This window comes from Dermochelys coriacea, chromosome 2, assembly GCF_009764565.3.
Source record: "Dermochelys coriacea isolate rDerCor1 chromosome 2, rDerCor1.pri.v4, whole genome shotgun sequence".
Taxonomy (NCBI): Eukaryota; Metazoa; Chordata; order Testudines; family Dermochelyidae; genus Dermochelys; species Dermochelys coriacea.
The window spans coordinates 196,913,900-196,941,732 of record NC_050069.1 but is presented as its reverse complement, the minus strand read 5'-3'; the positions used below and the strand labels follow the sequence as shown (position 1 = coordinate 196,941,732).

General features: G+C 40.8%; 1 protein-coding gene across 1 annotated transcript in view; it reads left to right on the top strand.

Moving 5' to 3' along the window:
- The window catches only part of RBMS3 (RNA binding motif single stranded interacting protein 3), a 782,080-nt gene that overhangs the window by 438,840 nt on the left and 315,407 nt on the right, over positions 1–27,833 (top strand). Inside the window, exon 7 of the mRNA XM_038392245.2 lies at positions 5,742–5,833. Within this exon, the coding sequence (XP_038248173.2) occupies positions 5,742–5,833 (92 nt within the window). The remainder of the gene's footprint in view (positions 1–5,741; positions 5,834–27,833) is intronic.

Below are 27,833 nucleotides of genomic sequence, written 5' to 3'. Positions count from 1 at the left end.
TACAGTTTTTAAGTAAATAATATTTTTATAGATCCCCTGCCTCGTTCAGTGCAAAGGATGTATAGACCAGGGGGCAGAACGACAATTATGTGGGCAACTATAAAACTGTCATTGCCTAACTTTGCAACCTAAATCACTTTTATTTTCCATGTCAGGGTTTTGTGGGAGTTTTGGCATTGACTTCAGTGAGGCCAGGATTTCAGCCATGAATGTAAAGGGTGGAAAGTCAGGAAATGAAAGAGTAAAGTTTTTCATAGTAACCTTAGTACAGACATTTTGCACATCTTCTATTTTATGGAGTAAATGGAACAACAAATATTAGTATTCAGGTACACAGTTTTAATTTACATTACACAGATGCAATGTGGATGAACTAGCATTATTTTGAGAACCTTTGCTTGGTAATTTCCTTAGTTTTTAAGCTTTCAATTTGTGACTTTAATGTTACATTGACGTACGGTTTTGTATTTTTGTTTTGTTTGTTAACCCACCCCGCCTTTGATTTTATTAATGATTTTTGAAAAAAACTTAAAAGAAAAATCCAGACCTGTTAGGCTTGAAGAGCTTATAACTTTTGTGGAAAACAGGCTCCCTTCTGCAGAAACACAGTAAAATTGTAGCTAGCCCTTAAGTGGGAGGGAGTAAGGAACACCTCCCCTTTACCTGACCTACACAAGGCCTATACTGAATTGTAGCCTATTCTGTTCCTGAGATCATCTCACTGAAAAAGGTAGTGGGAGGGGCCAGTGCTACATCCCCATGTATTCAGCAGACATGAGCATTCAAATTGGGAAAAGTAAACTGCATGTTTTAAAGGTCAGTGGTGCATTATTCTTCTACCCCCCTGAAGTAGAAATCTCCCTGATGCTCCCTCTGCAGCAGCGCAGCTCTGTATCTGTTTCTTTGCAAAATGCAATACTTGTCCTGTGGCCTCTTTGTGTAGGCCATTTGACTCTTCCCCCCCCAACCCCCGGCTCCCCCACCACCACCAGCAGGATATTGGCTAAATACTATAGTTTATCCCAGGGATTTCAAACAGACTCTGAGTCTGCAATGCAACCTACCCATGAAGAAATGCTTCTGTGCTGAAAAATTATTACATAGACCTTTGCTGTGATACGTATTTGGGAACTGACCTTGTAGAGTGCTCACCATTCTCTACTACCATTGGGCCCTTAGAACTACAATTAGTAACATAGCTCCCAGCATTAGCAAAAATACTACTATAACACATCAAACAGAGATTTTTAAATTCAAGTGTAACACCGACAGACCCCGGTCGTAGGTGGGCGGGATCGAACCTGGGGCCTCTGGAGTTCAGTGCATGAGCCTCTACCACATGAGCTGAAAGTCAACTGCCTGTTAGCTAAGGCTGTAGAGCAGACTCATTTTATGTCTCTCGCTTTAAGTGGTCTTGGTGCCACTAGATGGGACAGAACACCACACCCAGAAGGTGTATGGGTTACACAAGTAGGTCTATTCTCATAGCAGTGTATGTGCAAAAGTCCCAAGAGACTTAATGGGAACTGTATTTGTGCACCAATGTGAGAATACTTGTATTTGGTTCCCACTTGTGAGTTAATTGTGGGTAGTCTCTTGTAATATTTAGAGTTATGTCTAGCTACCTGATTTGTGTGTTCAATTCATAGTTTGACATAGAAGAGACATAAAACATACCTGCAATGTTTTAAAAGCACAAGGTATTCGTAGGCACAAAATGTAGCCCATTTGCTAAAACCAGAACCTAAATATTAATGGTGCAGTATTTGAAGAGGTTGTTATTTAGAAATGGTTTTGGAAAAAGCAATTGAAAATCCCCAGGCATCCCATCTGTGTTTAAAGCAACAATAATAACAAAACTTTAAATTAACATAGGAGATTTAAGGCATTTCAGGAAAACATTGATTAAATCTGCCAAAGAAATGAATGTGTTTGGCGAGTGACCTAATTAGTGTATATTTGGTTCTTTTTCACTGCACTGCTTACCACTAATTGCTGTTCTGCTGGTCTTCTTCTGACAAGTGAGAAAAACAAGGATGAGGGATTTGTTGAGGAAACAGTGACATTCACTTTTAATTCATTTGAACCTGCTGCCAAGCTTAATTATGGAACTGAAAAACTGTGACCAGGAGACCCCCAGCTGTTTAGGTTAAAGGAGACATAAATGTTAAGTGTCTGCCTGTGTGTTCAGGTAGCGCTTACTGAAGCAACCCATAAACTTAGGCTTGCTGATGCTTAGCTGTTTTGTCCCTCCATAGGTACAGGCTCACCGTTTGTATTCCTTAAAATTAATTATTTCGCTTTGATGGCATCAAGCCAAATAAAATTACAGTCGTTTTATTTCTTAGAGGAAAGGATTGGCAATGGTTATGGATAGTCTCATCTTGTTGTCTGTGATTGCATTTATGTGCTAGTAGTACATGTCATTCTATAAAACCAGGATCCCACCACTTTTGTTCTAGTGTTGGAGGGCTAAAATCACTTGGTGTAACTACTCTGAAGTCAAAGGACTTACAGGGATGAATTCGGTCCTTCGCCTTTAAGTTAACTTTTCAGTAAGTGGTTTGTTTGTTTTTTTTTAGAGTTAAAAACAAAAAGGAATGAGATTTTAAAAAATCAGTGACAATAGATTTGCTGTGTTTGTTGTGTTGTTTCATATCTATCTGACAGTAGTAGCTAGGAGTCCTAATTAACCATTGGAGCCCCATTTTAGTAGGTGCTGAATAACATAGGAAATAAATAGAGAGCTGGCAGTCCAAGTTTATGTCTAAGAGCAAAAAGGTAAAGAATGGAATGTGAGGGTAGGAGAGGAAGGGTGTTTCTTTAAGATATAGACAGTCACTTTACTTTTTTCCTGCATGACACTAGAAAATGAAACTCTGATTACATTTATAAACAAAAGTGAAATAGACCAGCATAGTAACTGAAGCCTAAAATGAGGCCTCATTCTACACGTAAAATTCATACCCTGAGAGATGTAGTTAGCCAACCTAAGCCCCATTGTAGACACCACTAAGGTCAATATCCATCGATATAGCTACTGCCTCTTGAGGGAGTGGATTTACTACAGTGATGGAAACACCCCTTCTGTCACTGTAGCAAATGTCTACACTACGGCGCTCCAGCGGCAAAGCTGCAGCACTGTAGCTGGGCTGCTGTAGTGCTTGTAATGTAGACATACCCTACATTTTAACAGCCAACATAAGTGGTGAGAAGGACTTTAACATGTCTGCCGTTATGCTGCATAGCATTGCAAACTCTTGTAAGGACACTTGAACGCTGAAGCAGCCTGGGAACATGTCTTGTAGGTGCTCTTTGGATTCCTTTTCAGCCTTGCAGTGATTTTGCCCTGATGTTCTGTGTGGGGTGGAGGATGTCGAGAGGTGAAGATAAGAGGAGGATTTGGAATGAAAATTAACTGGAGGGAAGGAACAATAACAACTTTACAATTATACTAACATCATTAATAAAAGTATATGTAATGATCAACTGGCTCTGGCCAAAGGCATATGTTTTTGCCTCATTTACTTTAATGGGAGGATATAGTTCTATAATCACTCTCAGGTATTTTGTGGCCATTAGAATAAGTGTATAAAGCTCTATTCACACAAATTAAACCTTGTGGACTGACTTCAGTCTTTATTTGTTTCTTGACTACATTACTATACCTGCTATCTATAGTGTGTTCTGTCAAAACATCCCAAACCTAGAGATGCTAATATAAATTTACTGGTAGAACTAAATCATATACACACACACTTTTCTATATAACATTGTGCAGAAAGTCTTATTAAAAATCACTTACCTTGCACGTATGAATCCTGCAATATAAACCTACTGTAAATCTCCAGTTCTGCCAATGCCATGCCCAGTTTTTACATTGTCAACATCTAAAAGATAGTTTTAGTATTTCCCCCCTGCGCAAAGACATGAACATGTCGAGATAGAGAGCAAGATGCAATCTTCTAGCAATAACAAGTACTCCACCTCCTAAAAATAGGTTGGTTCCCATACTCATTCCAGGCCATCCCAAGACCCAAACTGTCTAAGCTTTCATGTTGGTATCTGGCTTCCTGGTGGGCTTCAGGGTCTATTGGCAGCTTTAGAGTCAAGTCAGGGTGACTTGTATTGTGAGTCTGTGAAGTTACATCTGTTCTTGTCTCCTCCCAGGAACCATTCTCCTTTTCCTCTCCTTGACTTTGAGTATGTGCACTTGTATCACCCCGTGAACAAAGGCTTTGTGGAAATCCAAGGAAGACTCCTGTGTCTTCATGTAGCAGGCTTTCTTAGTGAGTTAGTAATACAAAATTCACAGCTACTCTGCAGAGCATTTTTGAGAGCACTGTGAAGCACGCTGCTGTGTGTAACAAGTTCATTGCAGCATAACACGCTGAGTGAGAGGGAAGAGGAACCCAAGGGGAGAAAATTAAATAGTTAATTAAAAACAAAAACCAAAGTGATTCTTTGCACTTTTTCATGGCAATGCTGTGGAGCATACTGTCACAATGCACAGTTGATACAAAAGTTTCCCTCGATATGTACTGATTTTCTAAATCAAAAAGAAAAAGATTAGGAAAAAACAGAACAGAGAGATTCAGGAATGGAGGACGTTATTAAAACAATACCTCAAAATGCTTCTGTAGTTTCTTAGTATATATATTTTTAGTAACTATCTTGGCTATTTTTGTTTCATTTTAAAGCTTAAAACTTGACAAATAAGATTTTAGCCTGGGAGAAACTTTGGCTTATAGGTTCTTTTTACTTGGACTAACCATTGCCATAGTGAGGCATGCACATCAAAAGAGTCTTCAGGCCCTTTGGGTGGTGAGGTGTTCACATACCCTTTTGGAGGACTGGGCTGGAGAAAGGGTCATCCATTAACAGGGGAAAGGCAGACCCAAAAGAAATTAAAAAAACCTGATACAGCAGGAAAGCAACATGTTTGTGCTGCCTACTGTATTGTGCTTATTGACCTAGTAAATGGAGATGATGGCAGAGGAGCCATTATGCTATTAACATGCTAGTGCTAATATTATTAAAGCTTACAGGCAATTCGGTTTCAGCCTGCAGGGAGGTGAGCTATGGTTGCAGACTCTCTCCAAGAAGCATATATCTGTGTTGTAACCTCTTAGCAAGATGTGGGCTGGAATATTTTCAAAGGACTCTAAGGGAGTTAAGAGCCATGGGGCAGATTTTTAAAAGTATTGGGAGCTTTTGTAAATCTCCCAAGGTACCTATATGCACCTCTAGGCACGTCAATATCTGAATGTAAACGTCTGTAATTCAATAGGAGTTGGATGCTTACACTCTCTTATGTTTCTTTGAAATCCCAGCCCTGGTCACCAAGAAGAAAGGATTGCCAGGGCTGTGTGGGGGCAGAGGAGAAGTGAGGGAAGGGTAATAATAGGAAGTGTATTGTACAAACCATCTGACTAATATGATAAACTAAGCTATTGAAAATAACTGGGCTGTAAAGCAACGATTTTAAAAGTGAAAGATTATCTCCCCATGTCTAGCCGCGCTGAACTGGGTGCTCAGAGAGCTCCCTGAAGCAGTCCTTGGTAGAGAACTAGCCATTTCTTTAAGTACCATTGATTTAAGGGAAGTGAAGATGAAAGGAATACAGACGTGGCGGCTGCTGAGTGTCAGGAGAGCAGTCGGTTAGAAAAACCCGAGAAGAGTTTGACAAAAAATGGGAGGTTGTTTATAGCTATTAACAAAGACTTCTGTATTTTTTTTAGGATATGGTTTTGTAGATTTTGACAGTCCAGCAGCGGCACAGAAAGCGGTAGCATCACTTAAAGCAAATGGCGTTCAGGCCCAGATGGCAAAGGTAAGAGCAAGTTTTTTGTTTCTACTTTCTTTCCCTGTGTGTGATGGTGTTATTCAGTCTGTGTAGTGAAAATTCCTTTTCTTTCTTTCTTTCTTTCTTTCTTTCTTTCTTTCTTTCTCTTTCTTTCTTTCTTTTCTTTCTTTTCTTCTTCTTCTTTCTTTTTCTTCTTTCTTTCTTTTCTTTCTTTCTTTCTTTCTTTCTCTTTCTTTTTCTTTCTTTTTTCTTTCTTTCTTTCTTTCTTTCTTTTCTTTCTTTCTTTCTTTCTTTCTTCTTTCTTTCTTTTCTTTCTTCTTCTTTCTTTTCTCTTTCTTCTTTCTTTTCTTCTTTCTATCTGAACTGGCAGGAATCTGGCTTATTTATTTCAATGCTTATTTGTCTCTTGGCCCCATTGGCTTATTTGTCTGTTGGCTCATCAGTGTTCTGAGAACTGTGTTCTGTATGGAAGTTATTTTGTTGTTCTATATAGTCTTGCATTCCCTTAAGAACTTCATAAGAATACAGAGTTTGAGTTCTATAGCAATCAGGAAGATGCCTTAATCTGTGGTGCACTGGGTAATTGCCTATTAATGTGCCTTGGAATATTCTTCATTTAATAGCCTAGTGGGTCTGTTTGGAGGAGTGAAATGACTGAATTTAATGAAAGTTTGTTGCATCTGTATTTCTTTAAAGAAGTCTGGCAACCTGGTTCAGTTCCATTGACATAATTTAATAATGATTGTATCTGGGGGTCACTGGATTGTGTTTTTCAGAGCTTTTGTGAGATTCATGTTAGAAATCTCCCAGCAATTTGCTTGCATTAAGACCAAATTAGATGGGAACATGCAATGGATGAAATACCGCCTTTGGTGAATTGTCCTACATCAAGATGAAGGAGGGTTGTTGCGGGGAATTTGTGTTTAGCCATTCTGTGTGTGTAATAATTTAGTAATAATAATGGTAAATGCACTAGTTTGCTAGTCCCTCAATGCACCTAATCCATTATTCCTACTCTTCCTTTTAGTGCTGGTCCACCATTCCCGATTAGTTGCTCATCTACCATGAAGGTGGCATAGGGCTCACAGAATCCTAAAAAATTAATCTCCACCTGTAAATCTGAATATTCCTGTAAGGAATTCTGGTGGACTAAAACTATGGTTGCCACCTTTCTAATTGCAGGTAATCAGGCCCCCAAGCCTCCACCCATTGCCCTGCCTCTTCCGCAATGCTCTGCCCCTTCTCTGCCTCCTCCCTCAATGTCATGCCCCTACCCCCCCCCTCGGTTGCTCCTCTGGCCCCCTACCTCTGTCACTGACTGGATTGTGTCCACCTCCCTCCCATCCCCCCCCCCCCCAGCTGGGCTTCCTCTGCTTCAGGGCTAGGACAGGAGCAGCTGGAGCCTGCCTGCAGGTAGGAGATGGCCCTGGCTGAGAAGGGGCTGGCATGGGTTAATGATCTGGTATCTCTCCGCACCCCACAGTAATCAGACTTTTGGTGTCCAGTCAGTACATCTGATTGGGCACTGCCAGGTCACTTTATTGACTGGACTTTCTGGTGAAAAAACAGGCACCTGGCAACTCTGAATGGCACCTGGACACACAAGCTAAAAACTGGACTGTCTGGGTTAAAGCCAGATGCGTGGCTTAACCTTAAACTTCACCTATACACATTATTACCAGGCTAGGAAAAAAAAAAGCTATGCAGTACTTGGGGCTCATGTGCCTGCTACTGAATTGCAAACCATTGTGCCTTAAAATAACTGTTGTAAAGTTCCTTGTTGTCCTCTTTAATAGAGTCCCACAATGCAAATTAACAGTTTTATTGACTCTTAGGTTTACTGACGTATTGTAATAAAAATATTTGCTTCAAATAGGAAAAAATGGCAAAATGAGGCATCTGAATGCGTACTGTGGATCCTGGGATTTTATTTCCCTGATACACTAGGTTTCCTTGTTAAAATATAGGAAATCTGAGACATTTGTTGACCTCTGAAAAAGGAACCAAAGGCAGGAGATATGTTCTGTGGTAAAGGTTGATCCTGAATAGCTGTTTCTGGGGGATAATCCATAATGTATATGTATCTGGTGATTTGAGGCACTAGCAATCAAGTTGCATAACAAGGAGCAATAGCAGAATTCTTGTGCTGGAAAATAGCAAAGAGGGAGGCATTCTTAAAATGCAGATGCTCATGTCAGTGCTGTACAATATTAAATTTCTTTAGACTATGTTGCAAAGCCAAGGGATTTGAGGTGGCAGCATTGCACCAAAGGCCGAGATTTGTACTCTGGAATATCTGTGGCGGGAGTGGTGTTTTTCTCTTTCCTGGTTTTGTGGAGACTGCTGCATACCTTTTTGTGTGTATTGGACTTATTATATTTTTAATAGTTAGCCAAGGTGCCTAGAGTACTGGAATAGGCTTTTTAAATATTTTGTATAAGTCAAAATAAATATGCAACGGAATGTTTCTCCCACTAGAAAAAATCAGCATATTTAGAAAACTGGGATTAAAAGGAAAGTCAGCTGACTTCATACAAAATAGTACATCATACAATAGAACCTCAGAGTTACGAACACCAGAATTAAAAACTGACCAGTCAACCACACACCTTATTTGGTACCAGAAGTACGGAATCAGGCAGCAGCAGAGACCAAAAAAAAGGCAAATACAGTACAGTACTGTGTTAAACATAAATACTAAAAAAATAGAGGGAAAGTTTAAAAAAAAACAAGGTAAGGAAACTGTTTCTGTGCTTGTTTCATTTAAATTAAGATGGTTAAAACAGCATTTTTCTTCCACATAGTAAAGTTGCGAAGCTGTGTTAAGTCAGTGTTCTTTTGAAAGAACAACCCTAATGTTTTGTTCAGAGTTATGAACATTTCAGAGTTATGAACCACCTCAATTCCCAAGGTGTTCGTAACTCTGAGGTTCTACTGTATTACTGAAAAATCAGGCGCCTCGGAAAGGAAACCTGCCTGGAGAAGCAAGCTAGGGCATACAGATGTTGGAAGCCAATTTGCATGACAGACTGAAAGAGAATATTATCTGCCAATCTTTGGGACTGGAAGAAGTTGGAACAAAGATGCAAGAGAAGAATGTAACCTCCAGTAATGGAGACTGTAAGGCAGGAAGCCTGGCTTTGACCTTCATCGATCAGTGGACATAGACCCCCAAATGATCCCAAAATAAAAAAACAAAATGTCAAAGAAATTATCAAAACCTTTTGTGTGCGATATTTATTCATCAGTATGCCAAATGCAGTATAGAAGTGGGGTGAAACTCACCCCATGGAGAGGGCCAGCATCTGGCTGCTCCACCACTTAAGTCCTACCTACTCCTTATTTTGAAGGCTTAAATGGGACTTAAGTAAGGAGTGCCTATGCTGACCCTCTATAGGGGTGAATTTCGCTCACAGTGAATCAACATACATTGAAACTTTGAGTATAGCATATATTATTTATCGCCTACTGGAGATAAATCTGACTCAGTGTCAAGACTGTGAAAGAAGTTCTCTATAGTTTTTCTGAGGGAAATCCAGAAAAATCTTATTTGGAAAACAAAATGCAGTTTCCTGGGAATTGAGTCATCTGTATCAGTTCAGTCAAATATGACAATTATTCATCTTATTGATGTATAAACAGAGCCACCTCCCTGGTTTTGATGGTTAGTTTGCTATGACTTCTAGCATTTGGATGCCTCTTTGGCTGATTTTGTTTCACTGAAACATGTCAAACGCTAATGGATTGATGTTCAGTGTTCTCTCACTATTGGAAAACATGTTCTGTCAAGACTAAAGCAGTAAGGAGCCTTTTCTACATTATGTTTCCAATGAAGGAATTAATGTTGTTAAACCTGTTTTTACTTGTAAATTGCGTTCCCTCTTGGAAAAGTCCACCCTGTTGTAGAGGGGTCAGGCAGGGGCGCTCTACACAGCCTCTGTGCTGTGGAGGGGATTGCGCTAGGAAAGGGGCCAATATTGTACCCACTGGATTTCAGCTGGAAGCACAGTGCTACGGTCCAGTGAAACATAGAAATCCTCCAAAGAGCATAGGATGGACTTCTTCTTTATAAAGGGTCTGATCTGGAATATTAAGTACATTTGCCAAGTAAACATCTTTTACTAATGCTGCTACACCTAGTACAATGATGTAGTTTTTTATACTTAATTGGAGAGGTATTTTTTCTCCTCTGTTTTCCTTTATGTACATTTTGTACATTTTAAAAAAATTCCTGTTCACTCTCAGTGCATACTGTAACAGGTTTGGTCACAGAGACACCCTTGGGACTGTCACCTGATGTGCTGAGATTAATTCTGAGCCTGTTTTCCCTGCCAGCTTGGGACTCCAGAACCCTGTCTTGTTGGGCCAGACATGCTAGCCTGCTGCAACACAGACCCAGGGTCTGGGCCACGTCCCCAAAGCTGCAGGCTTTAAGTGAAAACAGCTCTGCAGGTTTCCTACCTCCAGCACCCAGACACCCAGCTCCAAATGGGATCCAAACCCCAAATAAATCCGTTTAACTCTGTATAAAGCTTATAAACTCATAAATTGTCTTCCCTCTATAACATTGATAAAGAGATATGCACAGCTGTTTGCTCCCCTAGGTATTAATCACTTATTCTGGGTCCATTAATAAACAAAAGTGATTTTTATTAAGTATAAAAAGTAGGATTTAAGTGGTTTCAAGTAATAACAGACAGAACAAAGTAAGTCACCAAGCAAAATAAAGCAAAAATACGGAAGTCTAAGCCTAATACATTAAAAAACAGATTACAGGTAATATCTTACCCTCAGAGATGTTCTAATAAGCTTCTTCCCACAGACTAGACTCCTTTCTAGTCTGGGCCCAATCATTTCCCCTGATACAGTCCTTGTTAGTTCTGGCAGACATCTTAGGTGAAAAGCAGGAGCTTTCTCATGACTGGCAGCTCTCTCTGTCCTGCTGCACCCCCTTTTATAGCTTTGGCACATGGAAGGAATCTTTTGTGTCTCTGGGTCCCCACCCCTCCTTCTAAATGGAAAAATACTATATTTAAGATCGATTTCATTATCAGATGACATGGTCACATGTCCCTGAGAGTCCTCATTACCCACAGGCTGGCCCACACATGCACAGGAAGGCTTGTAGGTAAATAAACTACAACCAATTGTCCTAGTCAGTGGGAGCCATCAAGATTTTAAACCACCATTAATGGTCCATATTTTGCATAATTACAATAGGAACTCAAGAGTTATACTTCATATTTCTAGCTTCAGATACAACCATGATACATGCATACAAATAGGATGAACAAACTGAGTAGATTATCAGTTTTGTAATAATGATACCTTACAAGAGACCTTTTGCATAAAGCATATTTCAGTTACATCATATTCACATTCATAAGCATATTTTCAGAAAGCATATGAAGTGCAACATCACACATAAATATCAGCAAATATATAGTAGTTGAAGAAATGCTTAGAGAGTGGCTTATGTGCCTGGGACATATAAAACCAAGTAACCTGCTATGAGAAGTCTAGTGAAATGATTCTCAAACTGAAATCATGATTGAGAATCCAATACCATATGGGAACCTACATTCTGTTCATTTTCTCTGAAGCATCTGGCATGGGCCACCGTCGGAAGACCGGACCATGGGCTAGATGGACCATTGGTCTGACTCAGCATGGCTGTTCTTATGTACACAGACAGATGCTTATACATGCATAGAGTTGGTGGAATTCCATTGCAGTTGTAAGAAAGGATTGGCACCTCGATCTATACCTACATCAAAACTCAGCCAAAGGGATAATTCTCTTTAGAATTAGCAAAGTTTTAAAATATTGTTTTTTGAGAGATTCAATCTGCCTCTCTCTGTAGGATAGGATGATTATTACCACTACAAAAAAACTAATAATCACGTTAATCTAATAAAGTAAACTAGTCATTAATTTGCACATCAGTAACGGTGCTAAATAGACCTCTCCATCTGCATGGCAGGCAGAGATGTCAAAAATCTTTCATAGTGGGACAGAGAAATTTTGAAAGATGAGAGGACTTACCTTCATGATATCACTCCCTTCCCATAATTCTGCAGAAGCTGGAGATGTTGACGCCAGGGTATTACCACTGTCGGCACTGCGAGAGATGTAGGAGCTAGGTATGTCCAACTGGAGGGCACCATGTAGAGACGAGAGCCTGCATGGAGATTCAGAGCCTTTGCAGATCTGTTGGTTTCAGGGATTGACCAAACTCCTCTCCCAAGGGACCAGCAAAAATGAAACTCTGCAAAGAAAATCTTACAGAATTTCCTTGTCTTGTGGGGGGTTACAGTATGTGTTCCTGATCCGAATGTGGATCAGACACCAGTTAAGTCTATTAGCTGACTTCCTTCCTATAGCTCTCTTCTTCTTTTGTGAATTCATTTTTCTGTCATTTCACTTTCTAATCAGACATGCACCTGCTCTGAAGAAGTATTATCTCTGTGCGCTATGTGCTGTGATATATATACTCACCTCTACATTTGTGCGTAGCTAAAGCTTTTTAATTCTGTTTTATTGTGTAAAAATTTTAATAGACCTATTATAACGTTCTTCTTTTTAAATGTAGCATAGCACATGATGGACCATCTGATATTCAGAATCCAACAAGTGGTGCTCATTTTATTAAGTGATTGAAATTCTAGCCAAACAAACTCCTGCATGTGGTTCTCTTCATATTGGAAAATATTTGTGAATATCAGTTGTGTTGACTGTCAACTTTTTCTTCTTTTTCTGATATCAAAGCAGGATACTAGGACTTAAACTTCAGTGTCAAGCTGATTTTAATCCCATCTTTAATTATCTGAAAAAAATTTCAAGCAACATCTTCTATAAAGGTTAAATATTTGGATTGGCTCCTGCAAAATGATTTTCATCAACTTACTGCTAGGGCACCAACCAGTCACTCTCTGAAAACTCACTGTGTTCAGCAACATGGAAATAGCTAGGAACTCTGTTGTAAAGAAGTTGGCTGCATTCCACAGCATTTCATGAACAACTCCACAAATCCATTTTCGGGTTGGGTTCTTCACCAGTTGCCAAAGAAGTTTCACGCTACAGATGCAAGTTGTTTCTGCAGTCAAACAATTCAATTTATCTTGCAAAAATGTTAACTATCTTACCCAGAACTTATACACAGTATGTATCCAGTGCTGACCTGAATCAATAACAATTCCCAATTAAATTACAATGAAATATTATATCTGCATTTCCTGCAAGAGGAAAGTGTGTAGTTCAGATTTATAAATTGAAGGGTTTGGGCTCTCCCTCTCGTTTACTGCTTGCTTTCTTATACTGACTCTACCAGGGGTTCTTCAGCAACCATGAGCCCTGCTATGGGGTCTTACCATTCAGTTGTTAGTACTCCCAGAGATTCAATCCTCTTTCCCATTTCCTTGTGTCCTGGGTTCACATTAAACTGACCTTTCCTAGGCTAATGAGAAATCATAGCATTGATTCTTCTGTAAGACAGACACCAGAGCCGGTCCTTAAGGACAGCTATTGAACATTTTTTTCCATTAATTATTTCAAAGGGAACTATTGAGGAGGATAAGGACATTGCAGGGAAGCAAAATGTTTTCTTCTCTCTGCCTTCATTACAAAGGATGGTGGGGCGATACTGTACCTACCCCAAAACTTAAACTTTTCTCAAGCTGAGACGCTGTCCAGAGGTTCAAATGAGGGAGATTCTGGAAACAGAATTGCTAACTTTAATATCAGCAAGTTACCAGGATCAGATGAGTTACCTACATTTCCTCTAGGAAATTAAGAATGAAGTAGTTGAGCACCCTTATTAAAGCACCTACTGTAATAGATACGGGACAACAGGGATACTGGATTACAGCAGAAGGATGACTGGTCTAGTCTGGAATGTTTTAGGTTCTTATCTGAGAGCTGTTGAGTAGCCAGTGTGAAATAAATTTGTGATCTTGTTCCTGTTCAGGGAGAAACCAGCCATCTCAGTAAACATTAACTGGAACCGTTCTTGACAGTAGAGTAGAAGAAATAATTGATATGGAGATCAAAATGCTCTCTCACCTTTTGAGGTGTTTCTCCCACAAGCACTCAGAGTAACATGGAGGGAAGCTTGTATTGCCATTGCTTATGTTGTACCTGGATAGTGGATAATTAGGGATTTATGATGGGATTTTCAAAAGCACTTAGCATTGGTCTACATCTGTTCTCACAGAAGTGAATGAGAGTTTCACCGTTGCCTAATGGGAATAGAATTGGGTTAATGCTGTGTCTTTGAGAATCACATCTTGAGTCTCCAGGAATCTCAGTTCAACACTTTTTCCAACTACTAAATTCACTTAAAAAACACCTCAACCTTACAGCGCATACAACAGTTTTCCAACTTGTAATGTTCAACCTCTTGCTATCGCTTCAAACAGATTTTCCCACAGTCCCCTGATGCAAAGTGTTTAACTTGGTTTCTAGATTGACTTGATTTTTTCCATAATGTAACTGTCTGAGATTAAAACATTCCTCTGCTTAGGAGATTGCAGTATAAGTGCTCAGTAAATATACCCTCTCAATACTTTTCACCTGTGATAGATAGCCCTTTTGCAGAACAGTTGCAGATTAGTGAAAGGTTTAGCCTTACTACTGTTGCTGTGGCGTGAAGTACGTTTATGGGTTGGTTTATGTGTTGTGAACTTCAGCCAAACAGGGATTGGCACATTTTTTATAAATACACACTGTGCCTGATGCTCCTCCCACTTACACAAGTTTAGATCTGGACTAACACTACTGAAATCAATGGAGTTTCAGCAGTTTGAATCAGGCTCCCTGTCTTTAACACTCACAGATCTATGTATCTTGGAAACTTTTATGCACTCTTTGCATTTGAAAACAGGAAATCTGAGTGCAGTAAATGAGTTAAACACTGGAGTCTGATTCCTTTTTTCCTCCATACTCAGGAAACTCCAAACGCCCTATGCAGGAGTTATCCAACCACAAATATGCAGCTTAAGAATTTGTTGCTCAAATGGAGAGAACTCTGTCGTAGATTCAGCAAGCAGACCATACTCACCCCAAAAACCAAGAATACCAAAAGAAAACTGCAAAAACATAGTTTAGAAAAAATATTATTTTGGTGTGCAAGTGATAGGAAGCGTTTTCTTTAGTGCTATATTGTTTTAGCACTTTAGTGGGGGCACTGATTGTGTTCTTCTGTAGCTCAGCACAAGGGTGATGCTTCTGTAAGGGGAGAAAAAAAATCAGTGTATATAGGATGTTTGCTCAGTGTAAGGCAATGACTCCTATGAATACTAGTGGAGGCTATGTGCATGCATTTAGAGGAAGGAATATACCACTTAGCCTGTTTTGGATACGCAGATATGACAAGATAATATGATTTATATAAAAATCGGTTTTGTTTCCAATTTCTTTTCATTTAGAAACGTGGGGCCAGATTCAGATCTCTTCTAAATCTCAGTGATGTTACTTTTGATTTGGTTTGAGTCCCTAGGGTTGTGGCTCATTAAATCCACACAGGTGTATGCCTTCATGTAGACAGATGCACAAGTGCTCCACACAGACATTCTTCCATGCACGTATACCCCACACAAGCCTGCAAATGTTATATTGACAAATACCTTGCTTTTGTTGTTTCCTTATTTTTTAAAATCCCTCACACGACATCTGAGTGGTTTGCCTGTGATTTTAATAAGGATAGAATAGATGGAAGTTTGTTCACCAGTGAAATTACCATTTTTTATCATTGAAAAAACCTATATTTTCCCATAGCATACATTTATAAAATTAGACATTCATTGTGATACATGGCAACAAGCTGAGTCAAGATGGAAAATACCATATATACTCGGTCATAAGCCAGTTCGTTTATAAGCCGACCCCCCCCAGGATGGATAAGTAAAAATGGCAAATTTTTATGACCCATTCATAAGCTGACCCTATAATTCAGGGGTCTTTAGACTTTGGCTCCCGGCCCATCAGGATAAGCCACCGGCGGGCCAAAACATTTACTTTGAGCGTCCGCAGGCACGGAGGTAAACCTAAGTAAACAAAATGTCCTGGCCCGCCAGCGGCTTACCCTGACCGGCCGGGACAGCAACTGATGAGGAAATTTTGGGGGGGGAGAAGCTGGGGGTCAAGGGAGTAACCCCTGTGACCACCCCCTACATGACCTCATCCCTAACCCGGGACCTCCCCACATGACCCCTCCCCGTCCCACCTCTAGCCCAGGACCCCCACACTCTCCCTATCCCATCCCACCTTACCTGTGGGGCGGCCAGGGGAGGATGTCTCTGGCCTGGCCAGAGCTGCCGGCAGGCTTGGCAGTATGGCCACAGCCTGCCAGCCCCGGAGCTGCAGCTGCTTTGGAGGCTGTGGAGAGAGCAGCGTGGCCAGAAGCGGAGAGTCTCTGGCTCCGCCTCTTCCCTCTGGCTTTGATGGCTGTGCTGGCTCTCTTTGCCCCTTCTGTTGGGGGCGGGAGCTGTGTCCCACCTCTTCCCCTCTCTATACACGTTCATAAGCCGACAGCCTTCTCTGATGCTTCCCTTTTTTATTAAAAAAAAATTCGGCTTATGAACGTGTATATATGGTAATTATCACTTCAGTCCCTGGCCATTCATTTTGGAGCACTATACTCACAAAGTAGGTCAACATTCATAATTATAAAGGGCCAAATTGGAATCTCAGCGACGTCAGTGAAACTTCACTGAAATGCAAAAGGGTGCACAAGTATAAGTGAGAAGAATTTTTAACCAGGGTAACATTTAAAAAAAATGTGTGTGTTTGTTTATTTTTAAGTTTGGGAATGGGTGAGTAATATATAGAAAACATGGCTAAGTCTGTTCCTAATATGGGAACGTGGTCTCCTACTCCCAAACATACACACTCTGTTTTTTTGTCACCACGTATACCTTTATTCCTCAAAAAGAAAAGGAGGACTTGTGACACCTTAGAGACTAACATTTATTTGAGCATAAGCTTTCATGAGCTACAGCTCACTTCATCGGATGCATTCAGTGGAAAATACAGTGGTGAGATTTATATAAACAGAGAACATGAAACAATGGGTGTTACCATACACACTGTGAGGAGAATGATCAGGTAAGGTGAGCTATTACCAGCAGGAGAGCAGGTGGGGGGGAACTTTGTAGCGATAATCAAGGTGGGCCATTTCCAGCAGTTGACAAGAATGTCTGAAGAACAGCGGGGGGGGAGGGGGAATAAACATGGGGAGATAGTTTTACTTTGTGTAATGACCCATCCACTCCCAGTCTTTATTCAAGCCTAAGTTAATGTGTATCCAGTTTGCAAATTAATTCCAATTCAGCAGTCTCTCCTTGGAGTCTGTTTTTGAAGTTTTTTTGTTGAAGAATTGCCACTTTTAGGTCTGTATTCGAGTGACCAAAGAGATTGAAGTGTTCTCTGACTGGTTTTTGAATGTTATAATTCTTGACATCTGATTTGTGTCCATTTATTCTTTTATGTAGAGACCGTGCAGTTTGACCAATGTACATGGCAGAGGGGCATTGATGGCACATGATGCCACATATCACATTGGTAGATATGCAGGTGAACGAGCCTCTTATAGTGTGGCTAACATGGCTGCTACTCTGAAATCTATCATTATGCAAGGCACTGAATTAAGCTGTATGGAGTGGAAATCTATCAACTTCATGAAAAAACTCATACAGATACAGACAGACATCATCTTCCTTTCCAAATGCAAACAGATGGACATCATACCAAAAGGACTGAAGGTAAAAAATCCAGTACAATCTACGTACCACACAGACTATACTGACAGATTGTGCCACACGCTTTCAAAGAAACTGTGGAACCACCTGACCAACAGCCTCCACAGCAAACAGGGAAAGATTAAGAATGAGCTCTCAAAACTGGATACTCTCATAAAAAAAAACAACCTTCCACACAAACTTCCTCATGGCTGGACTTTACAAAAACTAGACAATCCATTTATAACACACACTTTGCTTCTGTACAAAAGAAAAAGGACACTAAACAATCTAAACTACTACATGCCACAAGGGGCCACAATAGCCACTTAACCCACCCAGCAATATTGTTAATCTGTCCAACTATACTCTTAGCCCAGTAGAAGAATCTGTCCTATCTCGAGGCCTCTCCTTCTGCCCCTCCACCCCCATGAACATGAAACAGTTCTGTGGTGACCTACAATCCTATTTTTGACGTCTCCGACTCAAGGAATATTTCCAACACACCTCTGAACAACATAGTAACCCACAGAGATCCTCCTACCAAGACTACAAAAAGAAGGATTCTGGGTGGACTCCTCCTGAAGGGTGAAACAACAGACTGGACTTCTACATAGAGTGCTTCCGCCAACGTGCATAGGCTGAAATTGTGGAAAAGCAGCATCACTTGTCCCATAACCTCAGCCGTGCAGAACACAACGCCATCCACAGCCGCAGAAACAACTCTGACATCATAATCAAAAAGGCTGACAAAGGAGGTGCTGTTGTCATCATGAATAGGTTAGAATATGAACAAGAGACTGCTACGCAGCTCTCCAACACCACTTTCTACAAGCCATTACCCTCTGATCCCACTAAGGGTTACCAAAAGAAACTACAGCATTTGCTCAAGAAACTTCTGGAAAAAGCACAAGAACAAATCCGCACAGACACACCCCTGGAACCCCGACCAGCGGTATTATATCCATAAAGGTCCATAAACCTGGAAATCCTGGACGCCCCATCATCTCCGGTATTTGCACTCTGACAACAGGATTGTCTGGCTATGTAGACTCTGTCCTCAGGCCCTACGCTACCAGCACTCCCAGCTATCTTTGAGACACCACTGACTTCCTGAGGAAACTACAATCCATTGATGATCTTCCTGAAAACACCATTCTGGCCACTATGGATGTAGAAGCCCTCTACACCAACATTCCACACAAAGATGGACTACCAGCTGTCAGGAACAGTATCCCCGATAATGTCATGGCAAACCTGGTGGCTGAATTTTGTGACTTTGTCCTCACCCGTAACTATTTCATATTTGGGGACAGTGTATACCGCATGGCCCCACAGTATGCCAACATTTTTATGGCTGACTTAGAACAACGCTTCCTCAGCTCTCGTCTCCTAATGCCCCTACTCTACTTGCACTACATTGATGACATCTTCATCATCTGGACGCATGGAAAAGAAGCCCTTGAAGAATTCCACCATGATTTCAACAATTTCCATCCCACCATCAACTTTAGCCTGGACCAGTCCACACAAGAGATCCACTTCCTGGACACTATGGTGCTAATAAGCGATGGTCACATAAACACCACCCTATACCGGAAACCTACTGACTGCTATTCCTACCTACATGCCTCTAGCTTTCATCCAGACCATACCACACGATCCATTGTCTACAGCCCAGCTCTACGATACAACCGCATTTGCTCCAACCCCTCAGACAGAGACAAACACCTACAAGATCTCTATCAAGCATTCTTACAACTACAGTACCCACCTGCTGAAGTGAAGAAACGGACTGACAGAGCCAGAAGAGTACCCGGAAGTCACCTACTACAGGACAGGCCCAACAAAGAAAATAACAGAATGCCACTAGCCTTCACCTTCAGCCCCCAACTGAAACCTCTCCAACACATCATCAAGGATCTACAACCTATCCTGAAGGACGACCCATCGCTCTCACAGATCTTGGGAGACAGGCCAGTCCTTGCTTGCAAACAGCCCCCCAACCTGAAGCAAATACTCACCAGCAACCACACACCACACAACAGATCCACTAACTCAGGAACCTATCCTTGCAACAAAGCCCGTTGCCAGCTGTGTTCACATATCTATTCAGGGGACATCATCATAGGGCCTAATCACATCAGCCACACTGTCAGAGGCTCTTTCACCTGCACATCTACCAATGTGATATATGCCATTATGTGCCAGCAATGCCCCTCTGCCATGTACATTGGCCAAACTGGACAGTCTCCACGTAAAAGAATAAATGGACAGAAATCAGACGTCAAGAATTATAACATTCAAAAACCAGTTGGAGAACACTTCAATCTCTCTGGTCACTCGATTACAGACCTGAGGGTGGCTATCCTTCAACAAAAAAACTTCAAAAACAGACTCCAAGTAGAGACTGCTGAAGGAGAGACTGCTGAATTGGAATTAATTTGCAAACTGGATACAATTAACTTAGGCTTGAATAAAGACTGGGAGTGGATGGGTCATTACACAAAGTAAAACTATTTCCTCATGTTTATTCCCCCCCCCCGCCCCCGCTTGACGTTCTTGTCAACTTCTGGAAATGGCCCACCTTGATTATCACTACAAAAAGTTGGTAACAGATCACCTTACCTGATCACTCTCCTTACAGTGTGTATGGTAACACCCATTGTTTCATGTTCTCTGGGTATATAAATCTCCCCACTGTATTTTCCACTGAATGTGTCCGATGAAGTGAGCTGTAGTTCATGAAAGCTTATGCTCAAATAAATTTGTTAGTCTCTAAGGTGCCACAAGTCCTCCTTTTCTTTTTGCAGATACAGACTAATATGGCTTGTACTCTGAAACCTTTATTCCTCAGTTTCCAAACATGGCAAGACATAGCATAGATATACAGCAGGTGGAGCCTTTCTCTCAGCTTTCTCTCCTTTCACAATTTACCTTGTGAGCTCCATCCTTTTACTTCGTGTTCCTTGCAGTTATATATCTTCCCAGTTACTGAGCCAATTGTGTCATTAGCCCAGCAGTTACCACCCACGTGTCAGTAATTTTTCCAACAGAAACTGATTAATTAATGCCACTCATGCCTGTAGTCTTCACATTGTTGCAGATTATTCAGTGATCAGGGTGCTTCCGTGAGTGCCCTTTCAAAGTAAGATACACCTGTAATTGTACAAGAAGATATTCAGAAATCTAAATTAACATCTTCTCACATGTAAGAAGACCAAATTCACAAACAATAAGAAATGATGATTTTGCACAGATGCCAGCCATCAGGTGAATTGCTGAAGTGCCATAGTAGTATATCATAATTATAACAGTTTTAATAGCAAGTAAAGCGACTACTGGTAGGCATATGTGACAGATATTTTCAAGACTAGAACATAGAAGAAAATCAAACCAAAGACGAGTTTCAGTCATGATTATGCATCCGATGAAGTGAGCTGTAGCTCACGAAAGCTTATGCTCTAATAAATTTGTTAGTCTCTAAGGTGCCACAAGTACTCCTTTTCTTTTTGCGAATACAGACTAACACGGCTGCTACTCTGAAACTTGAGTTATATGGTTACATTAGAATCCCAGCTTTCTTCTTGTTTTATCTACGTTTCTAGCTCTCATGGTTGTGAAGAAAAACTTGAGAAGATGAATCAAATGCAACTGATGCAGCAATGTCTGTCTGAGGGCTTGTCTATACTTAGAAATTCCCTGAAATAGCTATGCTGGAATAATTTCAGTATCAAACCCATGGAGATTCTCCAGTGGATTAAGCTAAATCACAAAAAGGCTCTCTTATTCTGGAATATATCTCCACATCTGGGTTTATACCAAAATAACTATTCCAGAATAATAATTATTCTGGAGTAGTTATTTTGATGCATTTCAAAGTCAAGGACTTAATTAGCACGTAGCCTGAAATATTACCTTGGAGAGGAGTAACTGCCTCATACATGTCAATGAGGTGTTCTCTCCAAAATCCTGCCAACAGCGCCCCAGCATCGTGTGTGGCAGGAAGAGAAGAATGTGACGGGTTTGGTCAACCCACCCACGCAAGCAGATATATCCTAAGTACCTGGATAAGTGCTGGGGAGTCTCCACTCTACTGCTACCCTGCCTCTTTCTGGTGGGAAAGGACTCCTCCTGTTGCTCTCAAGGGGAGGGGGCCCCTGCTGCTGCTACTCGATACAAATAGGGCCTCATGCTGATGCCCCTATCTCTCTCCAGGAAGAGAGACGGGCCCCTTTCCACCATCATTTAAAGTGGGAGGCAGGTCCGCCATGGGGGGATGGAGACGCAGAGGGCCCCATGTCATGGTATACCTAGGCCCTCTATTTTCTTAATCCAGCCATGATTCCAGATTATCCCTTCATCCTAGTCACAATGATCTATGAACTGTAGGTGCACACAGCATCTTAATAGGGGGCAGTCCACCCACTTAATAGGGGGCAGTCCACTCACCATGTACCCTGATGACTGTTAAAAAGTCAGCATCTACCAAGCATGACCACACTGTTTTTTCTGAGATACCACAGTTATTTCCTATTCTAAGCATAGGAAATAACTGTGGTAACTCAGAAACTACAGTATGGTCATGCTTGCTAGACACTGAGATTTAATGGAAGCCCCTGCTATCCAAAGTCATTCCAACATGTTTGAAAACCTGATGTTTAAATTTGGACACCCCAATACTAACACCCAGAATTTGTGGCCACTTTTGAAAACATTGGGCTGGTTTTTAATTTTAGCCCCATAGGTAGAGATGTAACTTTGGTAAGTAGGGGGAGGGGTAAATTTTCAGTAATTATAATTTTCTAATCAGCAATGATCCAGACACTTAGACATCTGATTTTATCCAGCTGTCAAGAGAAATTCAATGCATGTGAATAGAAGAACGAGATCATTTCTAATATTTGCATGTAACTTTCTAAAGCCAGAAGATTTTGAAGCAAGGAATCTCCTTTCCAGCTGCCTTGGGATGAAGACATCAGAGTTGGAAAGTCTTAACTGGATTTTATCTACATAAGTGCCATATCTTCTAGGGATTACCATTGACGTCCCTGTCTCATAGCTCCATTTTCCCATGCATTTTAATGGCCAGTGCTTACATGTCTGTGATGGCTAGCAGAGGGGACAGAACAGACCCTTGATGAGTGCTTTTTTTCTTTTTTTTTTTTTTAACCCAGAGAGGTATCTCCCCTGCTGTGCTTTCTAAGCAATTAATATGAGATGCTGTGTGTCAGTGCATATCAACATCACTATATATATGTGATTACTAGTGTGCAAGAATGATTGAAAACAAATGTGTATAATACAGAATAGTTTTGGGTGGGAAAACAATTCAACAAATAATTACTAGTTCATAAAATATGTATTCACATAGTTCTTTGTCCCAGGTCATCTTTTTGCCTACATACAATGAGTTCCATCAGCAAAATCTTCAATGTGCATATGCAGAATCTAAACCCTGTGGCTGGGAGGATAATACCTCCTCTACAAGTGCAGTACTAGGCTAGTGACTATTGTTTGTAGAGAAGTTCAACACAGTCTGCTAACCTCAGAAACATGGATTAATCATAAAGTTTTCAGAAGGGGCCACCAGATCACCCAATCTGATCTCCTATATCTCACAGGCCACCACCACCACCTAGCATCCACACATTAAACCCAACCACTGAAATTAGATCAAAGTATTATAGCCTGTAGGAGACTAAACTATTCTGTGCTATGGACAGAGACCAGAAGGGACTGAGGTGCACCAAAGCCTGAGGCCCATGCAATGACAGGGAATTAATTAAGCGAGATATACCCAGCAACTTGCATAGGAAGGAAAAAAACAAAGCTGCTGCCAATCTGACTGGCAAGAAAATTCCTTCTCAACTCCACATATAGTGATCAGTTAGACCTTGAGCATGTGAGCAAGAACCAGCCAGCTAAGTACCTGAGAGAGAGAGAGAGAATGTTTGGTGACCTCTCTGAGCACTGGCCTACCCCATCCAGTGTCCCATCTCCAGCTGTGGAAAACTCTGATCCTTCAGAGGAAGAAGACAAAAAACAACCAAACAAGAATATATATGGGGTGACCCTGCCTGACCCCTGCAGGTGACAAGCTGAAGCCCTGAAGCATGAGCTTTTAGGAACATAAGACATGCACAGAAAGCATGTGAGCTGTTGCCCCATGGCTGTGAGCCCTGCTCCTCACCACCCCACGCAACCACATCATACAATCATACTCAAAAGTATCAGGCTCTCTCTTAAAACTATTTATATTGTTTTCTTCCACAACTCCTATTGGGAGGATGCTCCAGAACCTCACTCACCTGATAGCTAGAAACCTTCTTCTAATTTTCAGTCTGAATTATCCGTGGCCAGCTTATATCCATTTGTTATTGTGACAACATTGTCCTTTAGATTTAATAGTTCTTCACTCTCCCTGGTGTTTACTCCCCCTAATATATTAATAGAGAGCAATCATATCTCCTCTCAGCCAAATTTTTAGTCTCCTTTTGTAAGATTAGGCCCTCCATTCCCCTCATCATCCTAATAGCTCTTCTCTGCACCTGTACCAGTTTGAATTCACCTTTCTTAAACATGGGTGACCAGAATTGTACACAGTGTTCTAAATGAGGTCTTACCAGTGCCTTGTATAATGGCATGAATTACATCTCTGTCTCCCCTTGTACATCATAGGATTATATATCCTTTTTTGCAGCCGCATCACACTGGTTGTGCATTGTTGTCCTGTGATTGACAAACATACCCAGGTCTCTCTCTTGCTTTCAAGTTCAACAGATGAGCTCCCAGCTTCCAGCAAAAATTCTTACTGCAAGACCCCTAAGTGTATGACCTTGTGCTCTGTACTGTCAACCCATTTCTGTAATTCCAATCTTCAAGGTCAGATGGTTTTTCCTGTATAATAATCCCACCCTCCTCTGTATTGACGGTGCCTCCCAATTTAGTATCATCAACAAATTTCATTAGCACATTAAGATTAAATAAGATTGGTCCCAAGCCTGATCCTTGAGGAATTCTGCTACTAACCTTCCTCTAGTCTGATAGTTCACCTTTCAGCACAACCTGTTGCCTTCTCTCCTTTAGGCAGTTCCTTACCCACCTTGCAATTCTTGTACTAATCCCTTTCTTCCCCAATTGTACTAATAATTTCCCAAGTGGTGGTATATCAGATGCTTTACTGAAGTCCAAGTATGTTAGATCTACTGCATTTCCTTTATTCAAACAACCAGTCATCTCCTCAAAGAAAGATATTGCATTAGTCTGCCATGATCTACCTTTGGTAAACCCTGTTGCCGTATAATCCTTTTTCTGTTTACCTCCCTGAATTTAAATTATGATTTCCTTCAAAATGTTTCTTTAAACATTGTTCTTCGGTATTCTGTTGTATCATCTTTCTCTCTGAGCCCATGAATTACAAATGGATCGCAGTTACAGCTTTAAGAATGTAGCTGATACATTAATAATTATTGCAACCGAATGAGTCCTTATAGTATAGTCTCACAATTCTCCTTTGGGAAGAGCTTAGATCAAATGTTTTCTCACAAATTCACCAAAGGCATTGATGATACCTGTGCATGAAACCAGATGTTAGCATTAGATCATTAAAGATAACTACTATAGTATCAGTTCAAATGTATTCTAGTTCTAAAATGCATCTGTAGCCTTTACCAAGAAGCCTTGGTAAAAAAAAAAATTTCTACTACCACCTAATATTGGAATCTGACTACTTAATGGCAATTAGTTTTAAGCATAAGGAATGAAACACATTGTATGCTGGGCAGCATACCCTGTAGAAGTATAAAGGAAATAGATGGTAATTTAAATCTTACTCACGTTCAGCTACTCTTTTTCATCTGTCAGCAAAAAATGGAAAAAACCAAAACAAGAACAAAAAATTGAAAAACCAAAGATGAGATTTAGTGATTTACTGTCTGTTTTAACTTCCTGTGGCTTGAAGTTTGAGTCACACAGCCTTTTGGGCTCTCCATATGTTTCCCATAACTTGTTCCTCTAGTCTGCATAAAAGGTTATGATTCCACCACTTATCTAAACATTTTAATAATGACCTATTCCAATTATAGTATATTATGCTAAACTGGGTCCCGTCATTTACATTTTTTATGTTGTTTTATTGCAGAAGTACAGCATGCAGAACAAGCTAAGCAATGACCTTTGCAGTGTATTAACTTACAAGGAAAAAGATTTACCTTTAGTGTTTTAATGCTGTTTAAAGAATTGTTCATCGGTGTAAAGGCACCTGTTGTTAATGGCATGCCCTAATTCATGTAAAGCTCCAGCCTCATAATACTGTATGTGTCAAATGGTAAAATGATGTTCTGGGTGGAGATGCTAGAATTCTGAGTCACAGGGCATCTGTGAGCCACACAGAATTCTGAATATAATGGGGTCACAAGAACTTTTCTGGCTCTGTCTCTGTCTCTATGCTTCGTCTGCTGGTCTAAAATAATTGTAATGTTTCCCTGTCAGAATAAAAATTCTATTTTATCAGACAGTTCAGATGAAATGCACAATGGTTCTCTCTCTTTTGTATGCTAAGTCCTTTAATTGTTCTTAAACTTTTTTTTTTGGTGATGAACAAGAGTGCTGGATGCAATTTGTCGTTTGCTTTCCTTTAGGTCCGACAAATAGTTGCATCTTGCATGATTGTTCTATCATATACAATTCAATCCTCTTGTGTATATACGTAGTTTACAGAATGGTTTCCTGGTTGTTACTAAAGGTTTCATCTCTCTTTGGTAGGAGGTCTTTTGAATTTTCAGCAGCTGAGAGCTGAAATGCATTAAAAAGATATAAAATCCATGTTCTCTTAGGTCTCCTGTCTTAATAGTAATAGATTGGATTCGTCATTGTCCAATATTTGTAGATGATATTTATGGCCTGCATGCTGGTATTTATTTTATGACCTTTCCTATTGTTTTACTTCATGTTTTGGGGGTTTTAGATAACTGATGGCGTTATCTGTGATGATGTATTTTGGATTGGTCCAAGGACATAAAACAATATTTGTATGCCTATTAGTGATGATACATAATGCGATTTGTGAGCCGTCTGTATCAGGTTGCCACTGTAAATGAGAACTGTTCTCAGTGGATTTTATTTTATCTAGCCAAGCCTGTGTTAAGCACAAGCAGTAGAAGGGTTTCTTTGTGGCTCTGTGATTGGGTTGTTGGGACAGCCTTAGCGACTCATCCAATTGTCTAGTTCTGGCAGTAGGACTAGAGTTCTTCTTCAGGGCTCTCAGACCTTAGAGCTGGCTTGGGCATGGTTCAGTCTGGAGCTATACCAGCAAGGATGTTGCATTATGGTGTGGGTAGGAAACAGTTCCTGTGTGTACTTCTGGTGCCATTGCATCTAGATGAATCTGTTCAGGTCTGATAACATTATTAGAGATGTTAAAATAGAGAGAGTTCAGAGAAGAGCAACAAAACGATTAGGGCAAAAGAAAAGATTGACTTAGGACCAAAAAATCAACGAACCCAGGAACTCGTACAGTATTACTTGGTTAACAATGTGGATAAGTGGGCTGCTCCCAGGCGTCCTCTTGTGGCCAGGATGCCTCTGCTCTGCCCTTTATTTTCCGTGTTCCAAGCCCTTTTACAGAGACTCCACACACTTGCTTGTCCAATCGCCATCCTTAGAGGGGTCTGGGTTTATTCAGGCAGTAACTCAAAGGTAAAACTCAGAGCCCCCAAAATCTGCTTCAGAGCCTGGGTTAACCAAAGGTTTCCTTCATGTAGTCCTTTTTCTTTTTTATGAGCTCTTGAGGAGGGGAGGTTAACCCACCTGGGGTTTGGCTTGCAGTTGTCCTGCTCAGCATTGATTCCCCTGTAGACTTTCCAGAGTCAGCTCTTCCAAGCAACTGCTTCAACTCTTTTTTAAAGAACCAGCTGCTTGTGGTTCCCTCCCCTTGCCAGGTGTGTCTGGCTAGCTCAGATTAGCAAACCTGCTCCAGGCTTCAAGTCTCCTGTCCCTCATTCCCTCTTACTCCCTTTGCTCCCATGCCGATGGTAACATAATAGTCTACATGTTTGAAGGGTACCAATACTAAAGATACAGAGAGATTTTAGTGTAAAGTACAAGGATGTGACCAGAAATAATAGGATTAAATCCCGGGCTTTGGAGCGGAGCCTGGAGCTGGAGCGCCAAGCAGCTCCAGAGCAGTGGAGCTGCAAGTTTTTGCCTGGAGCTGGAGCAGAGTCGGAGCACAGCTCCAAAACCCTAATTAAATCAGTAAGAAAGTATGTATACTCTCTGTTTGACAGGCT